This window comes from Gadus macrocephalus, chromosome 13 (assembly GCF_031168955.1).
Source record: "Gadus macrocephalus chromosome 13, ASM3116895v1".
Classification (NCBI taxonomy): Eukaryota; Metazoa; Chordata; class Actinopteri; order Gadiformes; family Gadidae; genus Gadus; species Gadus macrocephalus.
Window position 1 is genome coordinate 12,369,581 of NC_082394.1, and position 21,357 is coordinate 12,390,937.

At 44.7% G+C, this 21,357-nt stretch overlaps 1 protein-coding gene across 1 annotated transcript in view; it reads right to left on the minus strand.

The window, feature by feature from the left end:
* Window positions 1–4,126: 4,126 nt before the first annotated feature.
* Window positions 4,127–21,357, minus strand: part of LOC132470997 (cadherin-22) — an 87,632-nt gene continuing 70,401 nt past the window's right edge. Inside the window, exons 2-3 of the mRNA XM_060069958.1 lie at window positions 13,552–14,873; window positions 4,127–4,429 (exon numbers count right to left, since the gene is read on the minus strand). Coding sequence (XP_059925941.1) covers window positions 4,127–4,429; window positions 13,552–13,821 — 573 coding nt within the window. The 5' untranslated portion in view covers window positions 13,822–14,873. The remainder of the gene's footprint in view (window positions 4,430–13,551; window positions 14,874–21,357) is intronic.

Here is a 21,357-nt window from a genome sequence, read left to right on the forward strand (position 1 = left end):
GTTGCAGTTGATCAGCTGGCTAATCATTTTCACTCACAAGCAAAAATATGGCTCAAGCCAAAAGTACAAAGGCAAGTTTTCTTTGTATCGTTCAAGATACACGCAGAATCAGCGCAGTAACAAAGTGTAAATAACAATGGATTCCGAGTTCCTATACTAGGCATTATGATGGCGGTCCTCTGCGTAGTGCAGTGAAGTCTAGTTAGTAGAGATGCGCGGATGAGCTGTAATGTCATACCGATTTTGAGTTGCGTATTCCGTGTCCCGACAAAAGCCTGTCGGCTCGCTAAAATGTCCAACCACTATGAAATGTCCCCTGTTGTCAGCAAACATAGCCAACGTGGTCTCATTATAGCCCGATCATTAACTAAAAGCCACATAGAAAGATTAAAGCATCCAGCATATGATTTCAACAATGTGTGAGGGCATACGCAGCAGGGATGATCTCACAGTGGAATGCTTATGGAAAACCAGCGGACGAGCGCTGGGCGGAGATATCATAAGCAGGGAGATTATAGAAAAATATGATGTCAAATTTGTAGGGGTGTGACGAGATCTCGTGCCACGAGATCTCGCGAGATTAAACTTGACGATATTACCCGTTGCGTTAAAAATCGGTCTCGCGAGATTTGTGAGCTATCCAAACTTCTATTTGTGGCCTGTAGGGGCAGTAATGTGCCTTTGCTACGTCTAGCCTGCCAGAACCTAACGAAGGAGAAGGAAAAGAAGAAGAGGAGGAGAAGGAGGGGAAGCAGGGGAAGCAGCCATAGGCAGCCAGAATGACGTCGGAAAATACCCGTAATACCGTTGAAGATGCCCCCGCCACTTTTCAATAATTTGTTTGGCAACATTTTGGGTACCCGGCGGAAATGATGAATGGCAGTAGAGTGACTGATAAGACACTTGCCAAGTTGTCAGTGACATACTTGGTCAGACTCTGTTTGCACTATTTGCACTCTGTATTGATGGAGTAGAACTTTGATTTGGTTTCGCACACAATATTGTTTGCACTTGAAAAATGAGAATTATTTAATTACATTTATTTTACTCCAACTTTTATAAATTTTAGTTTTAGTTTCAATTTCATGCATGTAAAGAGTTATAAAAAAACATTTCAAAATGCTTGTGCAACTCGGTTAAATAAAAGTCTGTTGATCCAGTCATATTTATTGTCATTGTAGTTTTCTTAAAATCTCGTCTCGTCTCGTCTCGTTCTCGTGAACCGAATATCGTGTCTCGTCTCGTCTCGTGAGCTGAGTGTATCGTCACACCCCTACAAATTTGTCATTTTGCCGTTTGTCTAGTCAATATGTTAACCTACTTATTATATATTTATTTAATTCAACCGCGACCCGCCCGCAATTCCTCCAAGTACTTTTTTTCACGCAATCCTCTACCCAACCTGTGGATTATCCATGGTGTCCGCTGGTATGACCGCCAACCGCACATCACTACTAGTCATTACTTAACTAGATAGTTCTTTACGAGTTGGTAAACACTGGCTGTGAGATCCAGCTGTTCGCGGATTCCCTCCATGTCAACAATGGACACTTCATGCGATTCCCCCAAATTTCTGGCATGCCAAACTTTCGTCGTGCCGTTTTCGAACGCCGCAGACGGAAAAAATCGCAGATCGTAAGCATGTCACATTACAAGACCTCGTCTTGTCGCCGTCTTTTCAAAATCGTGTACGACTCGCAAATTTGTCTGCTGAACCAGCCAGGCTCATGGCTGATTTACGTCTCAACATAGACAATGTCAACAGTAAACCACGGATCTAAACCTGAGAAATCCTTTAAGGCCGATACTAACACTTTTAAAACACCCAAAAATTTTTTTGGGATTAACTGGCACTTTGAGAACAGTGTCACATTTAAGGCACAGCATGACTGCACCCCAAATAGTCGATAGGGAGTATGTTGAAAGAAAAAAAGTCAAAGAGAATAGTTCCAAACAACTTCAAACACCTTTCAAAGCCAGTTAGCTAGAACAAGGGGCTGTATTTATTGCCCTAGCCCATGGGAGGTTTGTGGATGGACGGGGGAATACAAAATAGGTTTATGGGCATTGCTTATGTGGCCCATGACCCTGAGATATTCAAGTGTCTTATTACACTCTATTTTATTGAGCTCTTTAATAAAAAATAACAATTATAATGCTGCAGGGAAGAAGCAACACGTGCGTCTTGTTGATAAACAATTAAACTGAGTGGGAACTGTGTGTTTAATTTAATTTTGGCCAACATCACTAAGCAGTTGTGATGCACTGTCTACGGGTTTGTAAAGCACTCATATCCAAGTAAGGGACACTAAGTAAGGGTGCAACTCATTGGCTAAAAGGGCTGTGATTAGCCAACACTCATTTTAGATTACTTTCTTCAAAGAACTGTTCTATTTTGGCTATTTTCTTTCCCTCACCCTTCTCTCTAAATATTTTACCCTTTATCTTATGTTCTTCTCCCTTTTTTGCCTTCTTTACTTTTTCTTTGTCAACTCTTGCAAAGCAGTGTTGGATTATGCTGAGGAAGCAGGAATTAATTTGAACAAGACGTGAGCAGCAAAGAGGTGCTCAATTCATCACCCTCCCTGGTGTCACTCACACAACAGTGCTCCCATGCACCCACACACACACTCTCACTCTCTCATCCCTCTGTCTCACCAATATCCTCTCTCTCACAACAACACACACACACACACACACACACACACACACACACACACACACACACACACACACACACACACACACACACACACACACACACACAAACACACAAGCCCGATACAAACAAATGCAAACATCCACATGAAGGATTTCAGTATGGCATTGTGGTGAAGGGCTTGACAGCCAAACTGGGTTTTTGGGAACATAACTCCTGTGCAAATGTGTTTCAAAGACATAATGCCATGCTCAGAATTTTTTTGACACCTGCTTAGAAAAGTATATTTTCCAATTCAAGTTCAGAAATAGGCAAATGCATTAAACGTTAAAATGATGTGTGCTTAAGGTGATATGAATCAATAACTATGCAATTGTTATAGGGCTGGAGGTTTTTGCCGGCTTCTATAATTGAAACGGAGTAATTAATCAGAACATTTATAAGCAACTCAGGAATTTAAAACTATAAATAACACAGGTGTTATTCCATTCCGACAGAAAGGCACAAGGAAATCAATTACCTTGTAATTGATATACCTTGCAATTACCTTGTGCGGTTATCTAAAAAAACGAAATGGTCTAAAACAACCTGACTAAAAGTCTGTTGTAGTGTTGTGTTCCGTGTGTGTGTTTCATTTCTCCGTTGTGAACGTAGAATGATGTGGCTGCTTTGGCTGAGGCACAACCTTGAAATCCAAACTGACGGCAGCCTGTGAGATTCCCACCATGCTAATACACCTCCAGCGGCAGACCAAGAGTGCTTTCTCTTTCCTCGTTTTTTAACTGATTTTCATTTGCGAGCGCCGCAGCTTTGCTCATTAATCCTCTCTTTCATATATGCCCCTAAAAGATGATTGGTAAGGACGACGAGACCACAATACTCATCAGTAGAGAGCAAAAGACCCAACCCCCGTTTCTCCCCACTAGCTCCTACTCCTCCGCTTCCTCTCTGTCTCTCCACTTCATTCAGCGGTGGCTCAAGACCGCGCCGCTCCTTATTCTTTCCCTTTCATCCTGAATTCCCCCTCTCTTATCAGCCCTTTTCATCTGTCTACCTTCTCTCTAGGCTCTCTTCTCTTCCTGTATTTTCTTTTTTTTGTGACACTTGGGAGGGATTTTAGCATATTGCCTTGTTTTGTGTCTTTACCCCTTGGTGATCAACGATAACGATTTATATATTCTTTTTTATTGAATGTGCTGATGACAATGTTTTATAAATATACAGGTCAAAGAAAAAATGACGTAAACCATGGCAATATTGATATCAATATTAATCATATTTCTACATATTCTTTTTAATGGGAAAATGGGGCATCATTTATATTTTTGAAATAACCAGAAAGCCAAATCGTTTCAAAAGAAAGTCGGAAACTAGATCTGAGAAAAGAATAACATCTACACCTTCATCCAACAGTTCAGACGACGATCCCTTTTCATGGAATTGCCTCCTGAAACCCTTCCCACGTTCTCACGTACCTATGGGCGACAGCTCCGCCACGCTGCCTATATAAGGCCCTTCCAGGAACTTGGGCTCGCTGTCGTTGATGTCCTGCACCTTGATGACAAACTCAGACTCGGGCTCCAGCGGGTCGCTGGACAGCCGGTCCAGCGCCTGGGCCCTCAGGGTGTAGAAGGCCTTCTCCTCCCGGTCCAGACGCTCCGTGGCGTGGATGTCTCCCGTGAGCTCGTCGATGATGAAGATGGTGCCCGCCCCCTCGCCGGAGATGGTGTACTTGATGGTTCCCTCGCCCTCGTCCGAGTCCGTGTGGATCTGGAACCAGACACACACCATACGTGAGTGGATTGCTTACATGCCTTCACTCATCCCTCTGCATCATAGAATGTCAATCAAAATGGATATCAGCCATTGGGGGACACATTTTGTGGGTGTAGATTTCCGTTTTGCAACCAGCAGCAGAAAGAAGCTAATTTCTATGAAGTCTTTCAGAATTTTTTACTGAAAGTTATTATACTGTTTTGTTAAATACTCAATTCTGATAGGTCAATTTAAGCATTGAGCGGTCTGTTATTTCATAATAGCAGACCACGGCTTTGAACAGCACCGTTGCTATGGACAGTATTTTTTGTATCACGATAATTATGTCATTTGCATTTTGTATCACGATAATTATGTCCCATTTCTTCCCATTCATGTGAATATCGGTGGGTCTCTCTGCATCCATTTCCTGCAAACTGCCTAAAGGCTGTTGGGGGAACTACATGCTTTTCCGCCTGAGACTAACAAAAAGATTCTCGATTTGCACTCTTTTCATTTCAATATTTACCCAAACACACCAACACAAAGTAATGTTTGTTTTGTGACCGACAGATATAGAGGTATATAGAGATAGGGTGGGTAGTCTACAGTGACTTTGGGTCTTGGATTCCCAGTCAAAAGATTCAGCGAACAAAATCCAAAGTCCACCGCCCTCCTGTAGGGATCCTGGAGCGAAAATCTGTAAACCCCGACCTACCCCGGATCTAAATCTAAACTTCACTAGATAGAGAGGGATAAAGTGAATAGAGCAATAGTTCAGCCATTTCCTCCACTACACTACTCCCCCGGCAACACCCAGTGTTCAGCTCTCCCAGTCCACCCTGTCATCGTCTCATCCCGCCTCCAGTTCCCATGGCGATTTACAAGGCATCGCTACCTGCTTGTCCTTTGCAGGAAATGACGCCTAAATGAGATGATCAAAGTCATCTCCGAGAGTGTTGGATCTGGCGGGGATGAGAAGTGAACTTAAAGAGCCCTTATAAATCAGAGGCGTCCGTTCTCCGCTAATGTGATGAGAAGCTATCTCACTGGCCGTCCCGCGCACCGGCCTCCCCCTTTGGCTCTTCGGAAAGTACATGCAGTGTCTCCCCTCCCTATCTCTCTCTTTATGTCTCTCTCAAACACACCTTATACGGGGCATTATCATTCAGCTGTCCGTGCACCATAACGGTGGTTCAATCTACTGAGCAGGCCAGGGGAGAGGGAAGGGGAGAATCTGGCCGGCCTGGTTGGTTAATATTTAATGAGGCCTTAATTAAATACAGGGTTCTATCATCTTGGAGGGGGGGCTTTCATTAAGTATTTGTCGTAAAGAAAGGAAAGATGCAGAATAACGCTATGACTTGGCCTTTTATTGCCAGATACAACCAATGTAACCCCCACCCATTTATTCTCCAGTAGGGTATACTTTCAAAGCCATTCTCCCTTCATTTTAAATCCTCCCCAAGACAAATAGACGGACAGAAGAATATACACTTTGGCGGTATTAATATTTCAGTGATAATAAAATACGTTCCAATGCCCCAAATAGACAGGGAGAGAGAGAGAGAGAGAGAGAGAGAGAGAGAGAGAGAGAGAGAGAGAGAGAGAGAGAGAGAGAGAGAGAGAGAGAAAAAAAAAGAGAGAGAGAGAGAGAGAGAGAGAGAGAGAGAGAGAGAGAGAGAGAGAGAGAGAGAGAGGAGAGGGATAGGGGGGAGTGGAGGGTAATAAAGAAGAGACAGGCGAGAGAGAAATTCTCCAATAAAAGTGCACAGGAATATTCCAGCAGACATGTAGCCGCTCTGCTGCTGTCTACTGCTACCTCTCGGTTGCATCAGGAGCTGAAACATTTGTGTAAGACACGGCCTCTGGCGTTGGTTCTATTTGGTTGAGTACTATGCATGTCCATATGCTCAACCTGTCCTTCTATGCCCTTTGTGGTATTCCACTCCGCCCCTGATATACCCTCGTTGAAGCCATACACATCCCAGTGTTTCTGGTTCGAAGGTTACACACACAGACATACACAAGCACATGTACACACACACAGACATACATTCAAACACATCTAAAGATGCAGGCACATAGGTTTACCTAAGCACAAATACGTGGATTGACGCAAAGCACGCGTACATTCAATAACACTCGGTCACACACACACACACGCACGCACGCACGCACGCACGGACGCACACACACGCACACACACACGTTTGTGCAGAATGTCGTGACCTAGATAACATGACATAAAGCAGTCCAAACCTTTTCTGGGTCTTTTTTTCTTTCAAAATAAACATGCTGACTTTAATATTGTTGACAAACGTGACAATTAGGTGAAAGGGTATGTATATATGAAAGGTCAATGCATTAATGCTCACTAGTAATCTGGATATCTTAAGTTAACAAATAAAATAATAGACCTCATAAAGATCTGCCAACAGGGTGTGATGGGTTTTGATTGACGCTCTGTTTCTCTCTTGTGGGGAAAATGGCCAACTGGTTTGGAGTTTGTGAGTGAGAGTGTGTCTGGGAAGAATGTGAGGCTGTTTCTCTGCTTGATGAAAATGATGGCTGTTTCACTCTCACCTGGAGTCCGCTTGCTCCCTCCGATCCCATTTTTGTAAGGTCAATTATAAATGGACTTACATTTGGTTGGGTTCAGTGCTTTAAATGTGTAGCCCCTCATTGGACGGATACTAACCTTTTCTACCTACTAGGGAGGTAACTATAGCTCCCTTGTGGAAGAGGGGAATCGTTGAAAAGGCTAAATTAGACTCAGTGGTGACAGTGTGGCATGTAGTTCAGCATATTCTACAAGGGCATTCAATGCGTTTCAATGCTTTATTCATCATATATATATATATATATATATATATATATATCTGTATATATATACATGAATATAGATATATAGTGTTACAAGATCTAATACAACAAGTGGTGGAAACCTATTAATTGTGTGCTACTGACAAGAGCTGTTGGCAATTTCTATTGGGTTTCTTCAACATCTCTTCCATATCTTTGATCCAGCTTGCTGGTTCCTGGCAAGGTCATATGTCTATAACAGAATCGTACCAGATGTACCCACTGGTACAGTTCGCAACACAGAGAGATCTTCAACACTTCATTCCATTCTCTGTGAGCTCTGTTGCCATGCATTATATAACAACTACACAAGCATTGAAGTAGGCAAGGGGTGACACGAGGCCTCTTCAGTGGTTGACCTTTAAAACGTGTCAATGGTTTGCACTGGAACAGAATGAAGCATCTGCACAATGTTGACGGTGCCAATTCTACAGACAACGACACGTACATACAGGGACACAGTAAACGAAATACCAAAATGATGGAAATTGTGCAAACATTTATTTTACGTCTCAGAGTGTAGGTGTTGTTGTTGTTGCTGTTCACCACATGGGGTAGTGAGCAGAAATGGAGACCAATAAGAATGTGCTGAAAAAACCACAGGGTGCTTCATAGATGCATTTTTTTCGAGCTGATTTTTTTTTAGTGGAGCATGCAGGACAGTACTTGGCGTCTTAGTATATGCTGAGCCTTTCTAGTGTTACAGCTCATAGGTAGCCTCAACTACCACGTTTAGCTTAAGCATTACATGTATTTACGTCTCACCCACTACTCATTGGGTGACCCCTAAACCAGGCTACAAAGACACATGCACATAGTTGATGAGGTCCACTCACATTTCCAGCCTACCTCACTGTAAGCACCTGCTAGCACCATTGTGTTTCATCAGCTCACAGCAAATGTGAGAAACCCTATTTTCCTTACATGATGATGACTGATAAAGAGAGACATCCTTTTTCTCCCTAGTTCTGTGTATATTTCTAACCTCTGCCTCGGTCTCAAACAGGAGGAGGGGGGATTGATCCTCCTTAAGGCGGTGGAAGCGGCCCGTATCCCCCCTCTGATGTGTTAAAGTGTTAACAAGGTGGCTCTATCAGAGAGAGAGAGAGAGAGAGAGAGAGAGAGAGAGAGAGAGAGAGAGAGAGAGATAGAGTGAGAGAGTGAGAGAGAGAGAGAGAGAGAGAGAGAGAGAGAGAGAGAGAGAGAGAGAGAGAGAGAGAGAGAGAGTGAGAGTGAGATAGAGTGAGAGAGAGAGAGAGAGAGAGAGAGAGAGAGAGAGAGAGAGAGTGAGAGTGAGATAGAGTGAGAGAGTGAGAGAGAGAGAGAGAGAGAGAGAGAGAGAGAGAGAGAGAGAGAGAGAGAGAGAGAGAGAGTGAGAGTGAGAGTGAGAGAGTGAGAGTGAGAGAGTGAGAGTGAGAGAGAGAGAGAGAGAGAGAGGTTGCAGGGACGGAGACGCGGCAGGGGGAGCGCAGTGCCGAGCAGTAGTGAGACTTCACACCGAGATGGGCAGCCATGGAAATGGAAGCAGAAGAGACAGATGTCAAATGGTCGAGAAGTGAAACGAGAGAGTGCCAGCAGGGCAGTGAGAGACAACTTAGAGGCTTGAGAAAAAAAGGAAACGTATAGGACTAGATATGGGGACACAGAAAAAATACATTTAGTACAGAAAGTAAGGTCAGAAAAGTAGAAAAATGAAAGAAATGGGTGCATGGGGAAAGAAGAAGAAGGGAACAACAATGCAAATGCAAAAGGAGGATGAAGAGAAGGCATTGAGTGTGTGAGTTAAGAACATGACTAAAATAACCCGCCACCGCAACCTGGATTGCCTTTCATCTCCCTAAGAGGAAATGCGGTTGGCTGAAACACCATGTCGGACAGCCTCGTCGCATCCTCTCTCCCCCCCCGAAACCGCTCTGTGCCCATTCGCAGACTGCAGCGTGACGTCACACCTAATAGACCTACATCTACATCGCCTATAGAAGGAGGAAGCATGACTGGGTGGCTGTTTCTGGGGGGTGTGATGTGACACTGTTGCACACTCATGCGGGAGCATGCAGACCTGCTGACGTGTGCAGGCATGTACACGAAGGCATTCACTTTCAAAGTGCCATGAGGATGACTCATGCTTGCCCGCACACACACACACACAAACACACACACACACACACACTCATTACGCTATTTAGAATATAATGTCTGGTTGCTGCAACAACATGTGCAACCTCCCTTTGAATCTTCATGATATACTGCAGTCAATATATTATTCACAGTAAAGCCTTTACATGCTGCATCTCAGAGCAGCTATAATCAACCCAGAAGTATCATATTTAGCATTAAGTTTCATCATTGAGACACATAAAGATACGGCATCATTATCGTAAGCCATAGAGGCTGGGTTTCCTGCCATCAAAACCCTGTTGTGACAGTCGGGATGTGAGTGCAATAAACAGAAGCATGGGTACGCCTTGAAAAGAATCAACGCAGCTGTTTCCTCAATGAATTTCAACATAGAATGAGGACATCCATCTGTCCTAGAACACATTCATTCAGGTCTGAAAGGTGGAATAATACTACACACAGAGGTGCACAAACCTACGACACAATGCAGACTCTGTCAATCTCCGGAGATTCTCCACACACGTGTACACACAGATGCATACCCACAAGCTCTCACACACACACACACACACACACACACACACAACCAAAACAAAGCACATTCAGAGAGTACAAAGTAGCAACACAACAGGAGCCTTTTGTCTGGAGTTCTGCCATGCAAGAAAAAAAGACCAAAACTGTATAAATAGCAGATTACCAACCCTTGGTCTTAAAGGAAAAACACAGGCTTCAACACTTTGATATTGTTAAGATGTTCCTATTGTCCATGTATAATGCCTAACAGGTCCTCTGTTGTGTAATAATTTGTTATATCACGACATTTATGTGTGTTCTGCATTTACAGAACATTCTTAGCTGTTCTTTTATTCCTAGTACTCAAATAATAAAAGGAAAATACTAAAACTTGGCTGTGTTGTCCACATACGAGATAAGAATAACAAGGGAGAACTGGTTTGTATTGGCTACGACGGGAATTACATGCATAGAAACAGATACCGATTGTTTTTGACAAGATAAAGGGCTACAGCCCTGCACCCTATTTTCTGTGAAGACGTTATCACAATCAAATATCCTCAAAATTCACAGTCAAAATTCAAGCGCTGATTATCGTGAGCCCCTCAGTTAACTTTGGTGATTGTGATTGACATGTGTGCTGTATTACACATGTGGCAACCCAACTCAATGTGTGAAGAGAATCAATAAACATCTGCTGACGGGATAGAGTGTGGCGCAGCGTGTGAACATGGCAGGTGAATTACAAAGTGTATTTATAGGATGATACCGGTCTGGGTAGGTAACGGAGGATTTAGTGAGGCATGGAGAGACGGTTTCCATGGCTTAATCACGCTTTTCTTTAATTTTTCACAGCAGTAAAGTGAGTTTTATAATGTTAAGATGGCCATCACTTTTAAATGCCTTGATAAAAGGAATCACAATGTACATATTCTTTTTCAGCAAAAAATGCATATCCATAGCGTTAGCTCAAGGGAGCATCATCAATTACAAGATGAAAAAATAAAATACATAAATTCACCCAAAAGTAAATCAATCATTTCACTGCCTCCATAATAGATAATATTGGGTGATTCAGGGTTGTCTATCTCCACAATTTACCAGAGTTCAATGACATGTGGATAAACCTGTTTGCATCTCAGAAAGAATGCGGTCCAATGAAGCCCTCTATACATTTGGTGAGCAGAGGTATAACATTGTTGTTTTTGCTCTGGCCCCCAACTTCAGCCCTACCTGCCACTGAGAACGAATATAGTCATTCTGGGTAAGGCTGGAAAGAAATAAAACACTGGACTTTCACAGGTCTAGTTAGGCGAGTGAAAAATCATGATAATGTACCACCTAACACATATTGGAAAATAACCTCTAGAATAAAGTTATAAAACATTTTATAACAGTGTGACCATGTTTCAGCCTGCAATATTGCTATGAGTAGAAAAACGTAACTGCCACTTAGGCGAGTACATTCATTTTTATGTAATCTATTTTCCCTAGTCCATATGCAATCATTTACAGCCTTCCATATAAGTACAGGGTGGAAATATTCCAACATTATTTGAGCTGTCCTACGAAGCCCATAAGGATTCATTAGGGTAAATGTAGTGAACCAAACAGCTAGCTCATTGCTCTGTGAGTGACCATGTTAGGGCTAAATCATATTTCATTAGCAGAGTAATGGCGGCCCGTGTGTGGCTGACAGGCTTGGCAAGTTTGCTGAGTTGAGGCAAAATATTAATCTGAAAGTAGCTTGTTGTAAACGAGCGAAGCCGGTAGGGAGGCTCAACGGCTGTATTTAATCCTCTATTGCTCTAATTAAAGTCTTAATATCAGCAGTCCAGCGGTGGCAGGGCAAACACGCGCACATGCACACGCTCACACATGCACACGTACAGACACACACAAACAAATACGTACGAGCGCTCACACACATACATGGACGTACATGCATACACACAAAAACGCACAAACACGCGTACTGAGACACATGCTTTAGCACATTTAAATACAATTCCAAGAAGCTCAGATGATAATATGGGCTACCAATAGTTTTGAAAGCGATATTCCCCACCCTTTTTTAAACACAAACACACACAAACATACACACTAAGACGCACAAACACATTCAGAAAAACAGAACCCCCCTTATGCCATTCTAGTGTTTCCCATTCACCCTCTCCTGTAATGAATCCCCTATTAACACCCCAGCGCTGACAACCCATCTGTGTTTCACTAGCCGCTCTCCCCCGTAATCCCTCCCATTCACCCTTCTCTACGTTCATCCTCGTCCTATCAAATCCATTTCTTTTCCACTGTTTTCATTTCTCATTGACCTCCCCTTCCCCTTCCTCTGAAACTCTGCATCTGTGTGGGACACGGGGGCCGCCTGAGGTCCAGCAGCAGACGTAGACCTGACCCATAAGCAAATGGAATGGAGGGGGGGTGTCATGACCACCCTTGTTAACCTAGGAGTGCCCTCCAAGATGTGTCCCACCCCCCCCCCGGAAAAAAAGAAAAGGAAAACATGCCATGGGAAAATTCAGCCAAGGTTTTTTGTCTTAATTTGACGCTCATTTACGCTGTAGCGAAAATATGTTCTACCATGCTGGGACCCATGTGTGCTCAACAGTTTGTAGTTTAAGTTGGCCGTATCTCCTAATGAAAATAATAGGAAATGATGTGCATGAATGATGCGTGACTCATGCTTGATCACCCCCCCCCCCCCCCCCCCCTGCTGTCGTCATGGATACAGTCCAACCGTCTCAGTCCGATACCCTCCACCCCCCGTCACAACGCGACTTAGCCAATTGAATCATACATGCTGTCCACTTCCATCAACCCACTGAGGTTCATTTGGAGGCCGGGTGATGGATTAGATGTGAGTGTGCAGAGCCAAGAGAGGTCAAAAGTACCTCCAACTGTAAACATGTAGGCGGTCTGTGGGATTGCAGCACGATCGGATTAGAAGTCTCTTCATTATGGACAATCGCATTCAAAATATGTCATGAAATGCCCACTCTCTCCGTTTTTGTTAAGCTCTGGTGGCAGAAGCTTTGTGAAAGTATGATTTTGCTCAGGGGGCCAAACAGCCAAGTTTGATTCAATCCATCATACTGCACAATATTTGTATTGTGTTCTTCCCCAACATTCCACTCATCTTTCAGGTTAAATGAATGAAAATAGGCTTTTAAAAGCAAACACCACAGTCACAGCTGCAAAGGGAAATGAATCAAATCGTTGTTCTTTGTAGAGGCTTCACCCTTTAAAGTTTCCAACTTTCATTACGTGCTGACACTACATCTTATTTAAAAAGGAGAAGCATGTCTGTGGATCCAAGGAATCAATATTAACAAACCTCTAAGCAGAAGGCCGTGAGCAAACATTCAATTCACATCTTTTTTTTCAAACACATCATCCATCTTTGGTTTATATTTGTTTGGTCGTTTTAAAACGCACATCCCTGAATTAAAATAGGCAAATGCGTGCCGACACAGCTGTAACCATACTTTGAGATTACCAGTTATCAGTTAATAACCAATTAAGATGACTGATTATCCGCCTGCATCACCAGCCTTGGTTTGTTTGTCATTGTAATGAATTCCACCGAAAGACGAAAAAGAAGAAGAAACCAAAATGCATCGTACCTTCCCCACATAGAGTGGCTCTGTGCCCGTGTACTCCTCCACCACGAAGAACTGGTTCCACACCCATCCTCTCTTCACCCGCTCATGGGACATGAGCTGGTCCTCCTCACTGCCGCCATCCCCTCCAACGCCTTCGACTCCACCTCCTCCTCCTCCTCCCCCCGATCTACTAGTCCTTGCAGTTTTCTTACAACACCCAAAGTTACAGCACCCCAGAAGACTCAGTGCCCATAACGCCAACCAGGTGCTCACTTTCCAGCATGGCGCCATTTTAGGCGGGAAATAACAAAAGGGGGAAAAAATGGAGCAAAATGTGTTGCCAGGTTCTTCTTTGCTCTACATGTGACGCTGGGATGAGGTGGAAAAAAAAACACAGTAATAACGCTGTTATTAAACAGAACGGCGTAGCTCCTCTTGGGTGGTGAGATCTTAAATCAAAAGTTGGTTTCTGTAACAATGGGGGGTAGGGGGGGAGGGGGGAGGGATGAGCTTAATCCGCGAGGTTCCGGAGCATTCCAAAGTCTTAAGTGGGGGTGTCCGTAGGGTTGGGACGGTGGGGCAGAGTCACAGAGCCGCCTGAGCCCTGTGGATTCTGCACGGTTCCAGAGGTAGCGTCTCCAAAGCTGTCTCTGGAGTCATGCTGATCTGCTCACAGTGCCTCCCGCCGCCATAATAAGCCTCATAATAAGGAAACTTAAAACGAAACTACAAAACGAAAGCACAGGAAAGTCACTTCGAGTTCACTTGGTTTTTCCTTTTGCTTCCTGACATGGATAAAAAAAAAAAACACAGGAAAAACAACAAGAATAAATCAAACAAACAGCCGGAAAAAAGTAAAGAAGGAAGAAGAATCCAATTACACTGTTTACAGTTTATACAAGAAATGTAGTAATGGGAACCGCACTAGAATTCAACTGTTGTGATAATGACAAAAAACTGCTGCAGTGTTCGACATGTCTGCTCTCCACATCTTGTATTCAGTTGCTCAACAACAGTGATCTCCGATCCGTGATTGGTAGCGTCGGTTGGGTGGGTAGAAAATGTTATGGCGTGTTAAAGCCAAGCTTCTCGGTGGAGGAGGCCGCTCTGTTCGGTGTGACGGCAGAGCAACCTCTTCTGGTGGAGGATACTTGAGGTAATTAAAGGAAAGCTGATTTTCTCCTTGGCCACACAGAATTTGATTGATCACCGTGAGTGTTGTGGATTGATCTCCGAGGCGATCTATGGCGTCCCTTCACTGGAGCACGGCATGCGGGCGGAGGGATCCTGTTTGAAGACCGGCTGGATGTGTTAAGACATTGGACCGTCAAGGACGAGGAATTCTGGAAGAAAGAAGAAAAACGTATAATAAATGACATTGTCCAATTAACATGTCCTAATGGGGAAAAACACACTTCAAATTATGAAGGCGTATTGGTTATGTTTGTCAAGTCTTTTTGAAAATGTGTCTAATTTGGCTGCTGTTGATCATGTCTGTTGGTTGGATTGGATTGGGCTTGTTGAAGTCCTCTAGTAATGCTAACACGATGCTAATAATATGTGTATCTTTTTAATCCTCTGCTACACCAACACTTTGTAATGTGGTAATTGGCAGCCTTCTTTATTTTAAGTATTTGACATACAGACAATCTTGTATGTTTTTTGGTATCTTTATTATCAACGTGGAGGGGATTGAGTGGGGGGGAAAAACTAAACCTAAAGATGGTCATAGTGAAGAGAATGATGAGAGAGAGAGAGAGAGAGAGAGAGAGAGAGAGAGAGAGAGAGAGAGAGAGAGAGAGAGAGAGAGAGAGAGAGAGAGAGAGAGAGAGAGAGAGAGAGAGAGAGAAAGAGAGAGAGAGATCCATGGTCATCATCATCACCAGGTCCTAAGGAGCGGGTGTCTACCTTGTGATGTGTCGGCAGACCGGCCCTAACTCTGGCCGGCTGATTAATTGCATGAGGGAGCACTAATTGCATAAAAACATGAATCAATTAATTCCAACCAACGAGGTAACAACACGCCCCACCACCCACTCCCCTCTAATAGTTCGAACAAACACTGGCCAGTGCGGCAGAGGAGAGACGATGGGCACACCATCAAGTGCACACAGCAGATAGCAGATAGAAAGTGAGCGGGCAGCAAGAGCAGGGAGAGAGCACAACAGTGGAAGAGGGTATTTCAATAAAGCCCAGACAGAAAAAAGGGGGGAAGACAGGGAACAGCAGGCAACAGTACAAAAACATAAATCTGGGAAATAATGATAGAACTGCGGGCTAGCAAGGCACCAAGAGAAGGCTTTATGTTGCTACCTGGCAATACCAATGACTGCAATAAGTCTCTGTAGCAAGCCTTCAGATAGCATAACAATAACATATCCCCCTGCCAAAATCCTATGAGGGAGATGGAGCACTGTAAAGTTTTCTGAGGGAAAGCTTGTGGGCCAGACATAGTTCGGCGTGTTCTGCCTGGCAGGGGGGGGACTTATAACCCCCGCTAGCCCATCCCCCCCTCCTCATGCCCCTTTGCCTGTGGGAGATGGAAGTGTCCAGAAATAGTTTTTCTCCTCAGACTAAGTGGACAAGCCGATGACTGTGGTCTGTGGTCTGGAGCTATAGCTGAACCCTTTTGGTACGGACACGCATGGACATTGGCGGAGAGGCAACCTGTTGTAAGAGTTATTTTATAACAACTTTGTGTCAAATCCGAAGGAATGCATGCAAACAGCCATGGAGCAACAGAGTTAACATGCATGCAAATGAACTGGATAGCACTACCGATACTATGAGACCCTACCAATTCATAAATAAATCAAAGGTAGTGAAAGGGAGGAAACCAAATGTTTGCCTGAAAGTTATTTGCCCCCTTCCATTCTCTGTCCTTGTATTGCTTCCTACCACTCTTCGTTCCTCTCTTCCCTACTCCATCCCTCCCAAAACCCCCACCTCCACCCTCCACATCCCTACCTCCATCCCTACCTCCATTCCTCCTCCTCCCTCCCATCCCTACCTCCATCCACCCCTCCCTCCCTCACTACATCTCTCCTCCTCCCTCTCCATCCCTACCTCCACCCCTCCCTCCCTCCGTCTCTCCTCCTCCCTCTCCATCCCCACCTCCACCCCCTACCTCCATCTCTCCTTCTCTCTCCCATCCCTACCTCCATCCACCCCTCCCTCCCTCCCTACATCTCTCCTCCTCCCTCTCCATCCCTACCTCCACCCCTCCCTCCCTCCGTCTCTCCTCCTCCCTCTCCATCCCTACCTCCACCCCTCCCTCCCTCCCTCCGTCTCTCCTCCTCCCTCCCATCCATCCCTCCCTCCCGACTGCCTCCCTCCCGTCCTCCGTCTCTCCTCCTCCCTCTCCATCCCTACCTCCACCCCTCCCTCCCTCCCTCCGTCTCTCCTCCTCCCTCTCCACCCCTCCCTCCCTCCCTCCGTCTCTCCTCCTCCCTCTCCATCCCTACCTCCACCCCTCCCTCCCTCCCTCCGTCTCTCCTCCTCCCTCTCCATCCCTACCTCCACCCCTCCCTCCCTCCCTCCGTCTCTCCTCCTCCCTCTCCATCCCTACCTCCACCCCTCCCTCCCTCCGTCTCTCCTCCTCCCTCTCCATCCCTACCTCCACCCCTCCCTCCCTCCGTCTCTCCTCCTCCCTCTCCATCCCTACCTCCACCCCTCCCTCCCTCCCTCCGTCTCTCCTCCTCCCTCCCAGCCATCCCTCCCTCCCGACTGCCTCCCTCCCGTCCTCCCTCCATCCCTCATTGACTCCTTGTTTTCCGAGGAGCGTACACACTGTGGCATCTGGTGGTTTTGTGTTGTTTTTAACAGCCATTAGCCAAGAGGGGAGAACCAGAGGAGTGGGGCATGAAGCGACTTGGCTCAGAGAAGCGAATCATCGATGGATGAGAGAGTGAATGCCTGTGATTGTGAGGGGTTATGACACGGATGACATTTCACAAAGTAGAAAAAAAAATGGGGAGAGGAGGCGGAGGACTCGCAGGCTATTTCCCCTCAGTTCACTCACATGTCACCGGTCGACATCTCTGTGTTGGAAGCGGGGAATATAGTGCAATGATGGGATTGGAAAGGACACACAATTTGATTTTGTCATTTACAACCAGATCTGTAACAAAAAAATGTATAAAGATTTAAAGATACAAATTGCAAAGACCGTTTTAAATTGTTGTGTTTTGAATCAATTTGACGGTGATTCAAAATTGCATTTTAATTGATGTTGGGTTTTTTTCTGGTTGTTTCCAATTAAATGTGTGCATGCTATAGAGAGACGACTTCAAAGATAAAAACAAATGTTGTTTATTCCGCTCAGCCTCAAAGGCAAACAACACTGGGAGGAAGAAATCAATTATTTTTGCCTATCAAAACTTTCCTTTGCGTTCTCACTGTAGACCCCTTTACAAGTGTACCAGCTGTTTGCATACGCTTAATTAATATCAATTTGTATCAAACATTTTTCTGTTCTTCTTTTTTTCAAACAGGATTCATGAACAGCTCCAAAGTTGCTTGGCAAACTGAACCATTTGCTGTACACACCAACTGCTTGGCATTTACAAAACAAAATCTGTGCTGTGAATCTGCTCCTCCTCCTCAGCTCTGTCTGTTCCGTACGAGAATTTCATTAAGTGTGCAGACATTTACTCATAATTAGGTCTAAAAGTAGGGGACTCTAATGAGTTGGAGAGACGGATAGGGGCGGTGGATGGGGGTGAGCTCGAGAGCGAGGGGAAGTCTAGTTTCGCTTTCAGCCCTGAGTTGACTGCAACGGCGTTGGAGTCAGAAGGCAACGCTCGCCGAGGCAAAATTTATAGCATTTCAATTAATGACCTTCCCTTCGCAGCACTTGCCAGCATAACATGCCATCCGATGATGCAAACTCGGCCGACTGTCTCGTTATGCCAATTGGGCTCCCTGTATCCAACTACTTATCTCTCTCTCCTCACTCCCTGTCTCCCTCCCTCCCTCTCTCCGTCTCTACTCCACGCATCCCCTTTATTCTATCATTCTCCCAAATATGTTGTTCTTATTTCCTCTGTGTACTCCCTCCCTCCCCCTCTCTCCGCCTCCCTCCCTGCTCCTCCTCTCCAAGCACGGAGAGCTACGGGCGAGTGCAGTGTTCCGTGCCCTATTAGAGGCTTGGATTGATTCTGTAACATGGCTGCAGTGTCTCCTCGGCGGGGCGGGGCCCGGAGAAGGCTCTCTGACAGCCAGCTGTGGGCAGACAACAGCCAAGCAAGATTGATCACTACAACACTGAAGGGTGTAAGGGGCCGAGGCCAGGGGCCTGCCTGACACTCCCCCCCCCCCCCCCCCCCCCCTTTGCCCCCAACCCCCTGGGCGGGCCCATTCTCCTCCCTGTCTCTCTTCCACCCACTCATGACTGGCAGAGCAGAACAAAATGAGTCATAACTTGGGTGTTTATATGTGTGTACGCAAAACCAAAGCACGTATGCTTATGAAGGTGCAGAAGTCGTTTTAATTCTAAAATGTAAACTTTGATGAATTTGTTAACATTACAGAGTTTTGTGTTGGTTCCTTCCGATAGAGGCGCGGCATTGTAAATGCAGCCATAAAAAGAAGCCCAGATCATTGTTTTCAGATGAATGTTTGTTTGTGTGGGTGAAAGGAACACAGTGCAACAAGGTAGAGTGCAGCATCATAAATAATAGGCCATGCACAACAAAAGACAGAATGTCTGGTGCGTGATAAGTCCAAAAGCTTGGTTGTAACCAGTGCGGCAGCAATCAATAAACAAGGAACAAAAATTAACAAAAATCCGCAGGAAATAATATATTTTTAATAATAGTCGTTGTTTATTTATCTCTTCAAATTTCGCTACAAGCTATAAAAAAGAATTGATAATTGTCGTATTATAAGTTTGCGTTTTCATAAGTAGTGAATGCTCTGAGACAATGCACTAAGTCCATACACATTTTCTGCTCTGTTTGTGACCATACAAAAGTATTGAATTGTAAGCTAAGTTGACACCTTTTCTGCAATTACTATTCTTCCACAAAATAATATTGTGAAAATCTTTTCCATTACTGTTGCTTATGCCTTTGTCTCTTCAAAAAGGCAGTATCAAGTCCTTAAATAGGACTTGATGGATAGATGTGCACACACATTATGTTCATCAGCCATCTCTGGCCCCTATCATTCCCATTCTCTCTCTCTTTCACTTCCTCTCTACCTTTTTCCTTCTCTCTCAATGCAGCAGCTGCATTGTTTACCCCCCACTGTCCTCTCCCTTCTTTTCTCCCCATGTCTGTAAATGCGTTCTTCCCTTTTGTTCTTCTTTTGTCAAATGTCTTTCTTTGCCTCCATCATGCTGCCTTTACACCTTTTCCATCAGCCCTTGCACCTTTCCCATCAGTGGTTGCAGCGTGTGTCCTTTTGGCCACTCTATCACACTCCCCTATTTCTTCTTTCTGGCTCACTGTCACTTTTTTTATATTTGTACTTTTCCCGTTCCCCTCCAATCCCTCTGCACACCCTGTCTACTTGACAATCCTTGCATGACTTCGTCAGTGCCCTTTCCCTGCTTGTACTGTCCTCCTTTTTCCATATGTATATATAAATCGGTATCTCTTTCCAACTCCTTCATCGTACCACCTCCTCTCTTCTGCGTCACCATCTCCCATGGTCTCTCAACACCAATATATTTTCAGTTAGCCTCGCTGCGTACATCAAAATGAAAGACAAGGCGCTATTTAAATGCTGTATCTCTAGCTCTTTATTTCTTAGTGGCAAGGACGGTACACGGGCAAATGTACAAACACAAAGACAAGCATATACAAACGAAGTGGAATACATAAATTACTTTACCTACAGTGCAACTGCTGAGCTGGAATCCCAGGACCCTTTGTCTTCTATAGCTTTCTCCCTTTCTCCCTATCTCTCTCTGCCTCTATGTTGTGTATCTGGGACAGCAGTCCAAGCACAAGGGATAATGACTGCAAGTTAACCATATATATTTGTATAGCAGGAGGTTAACAGGCGGTGACAGCATCTATCTCACAGCGGGTATATTTATGTGTCTGAGACTCTGTAAGACAAACGCACACACATACACGAGCAATGTATGCTGGGACATGAACACATTAATTGCACACACGCACACACACACACACACACACACACACACACACACACACACATATCCAATGTTTGCTTAGCCAAACACAAACAACACATTTATTGCACACACCCACACAAACACACACACACGCAAATGCACACGCACACGCACTGGATATGATCTCCCTATCGGATGGATGGATGGAAGCTGCCATCAAAGCAGGGCCCAGAAGGAGTTCAGGCGGTCTGCTTAGTGGAGTGAACCCGACACCACAGTCCAATCCCTTCTGCCATGCTTATTAAACGGCCTATTTTGTCATCTTCAATCCCAATTTGTCACAGTTGCTCGGCTACACGGTTACCGTGTCACAGAAAGGCCAGAAAAAGGAGGGATGAGCAGAACCTGAAGCAAAACAAAGCATAGACAAAATGTATGTGGGTTAGTGTTTGTGTGTGTGTCTTTAGTTTTTTCTTCATGGTAGAGCAGTGGAGTTTTAATGGACCTGCCCGCTAGACTGACTGAAAAAAGACACTACTGCGGAGTACAGTAGATTTACTCTGAGGAAAATAAATTGTATTGGGGGAGGAATACAGCAAGTCAAGTGAAGGTTTAGTGTGGAAAAACAGACGAATAATTCCCTCTCAGGCATCTGCACAGACTGCGGGTTTGCATTCCTAAAGTTCAACGCTTACCATAAAACAGTGAATGCGATAATGGACGTCTGTCACATCATTTAA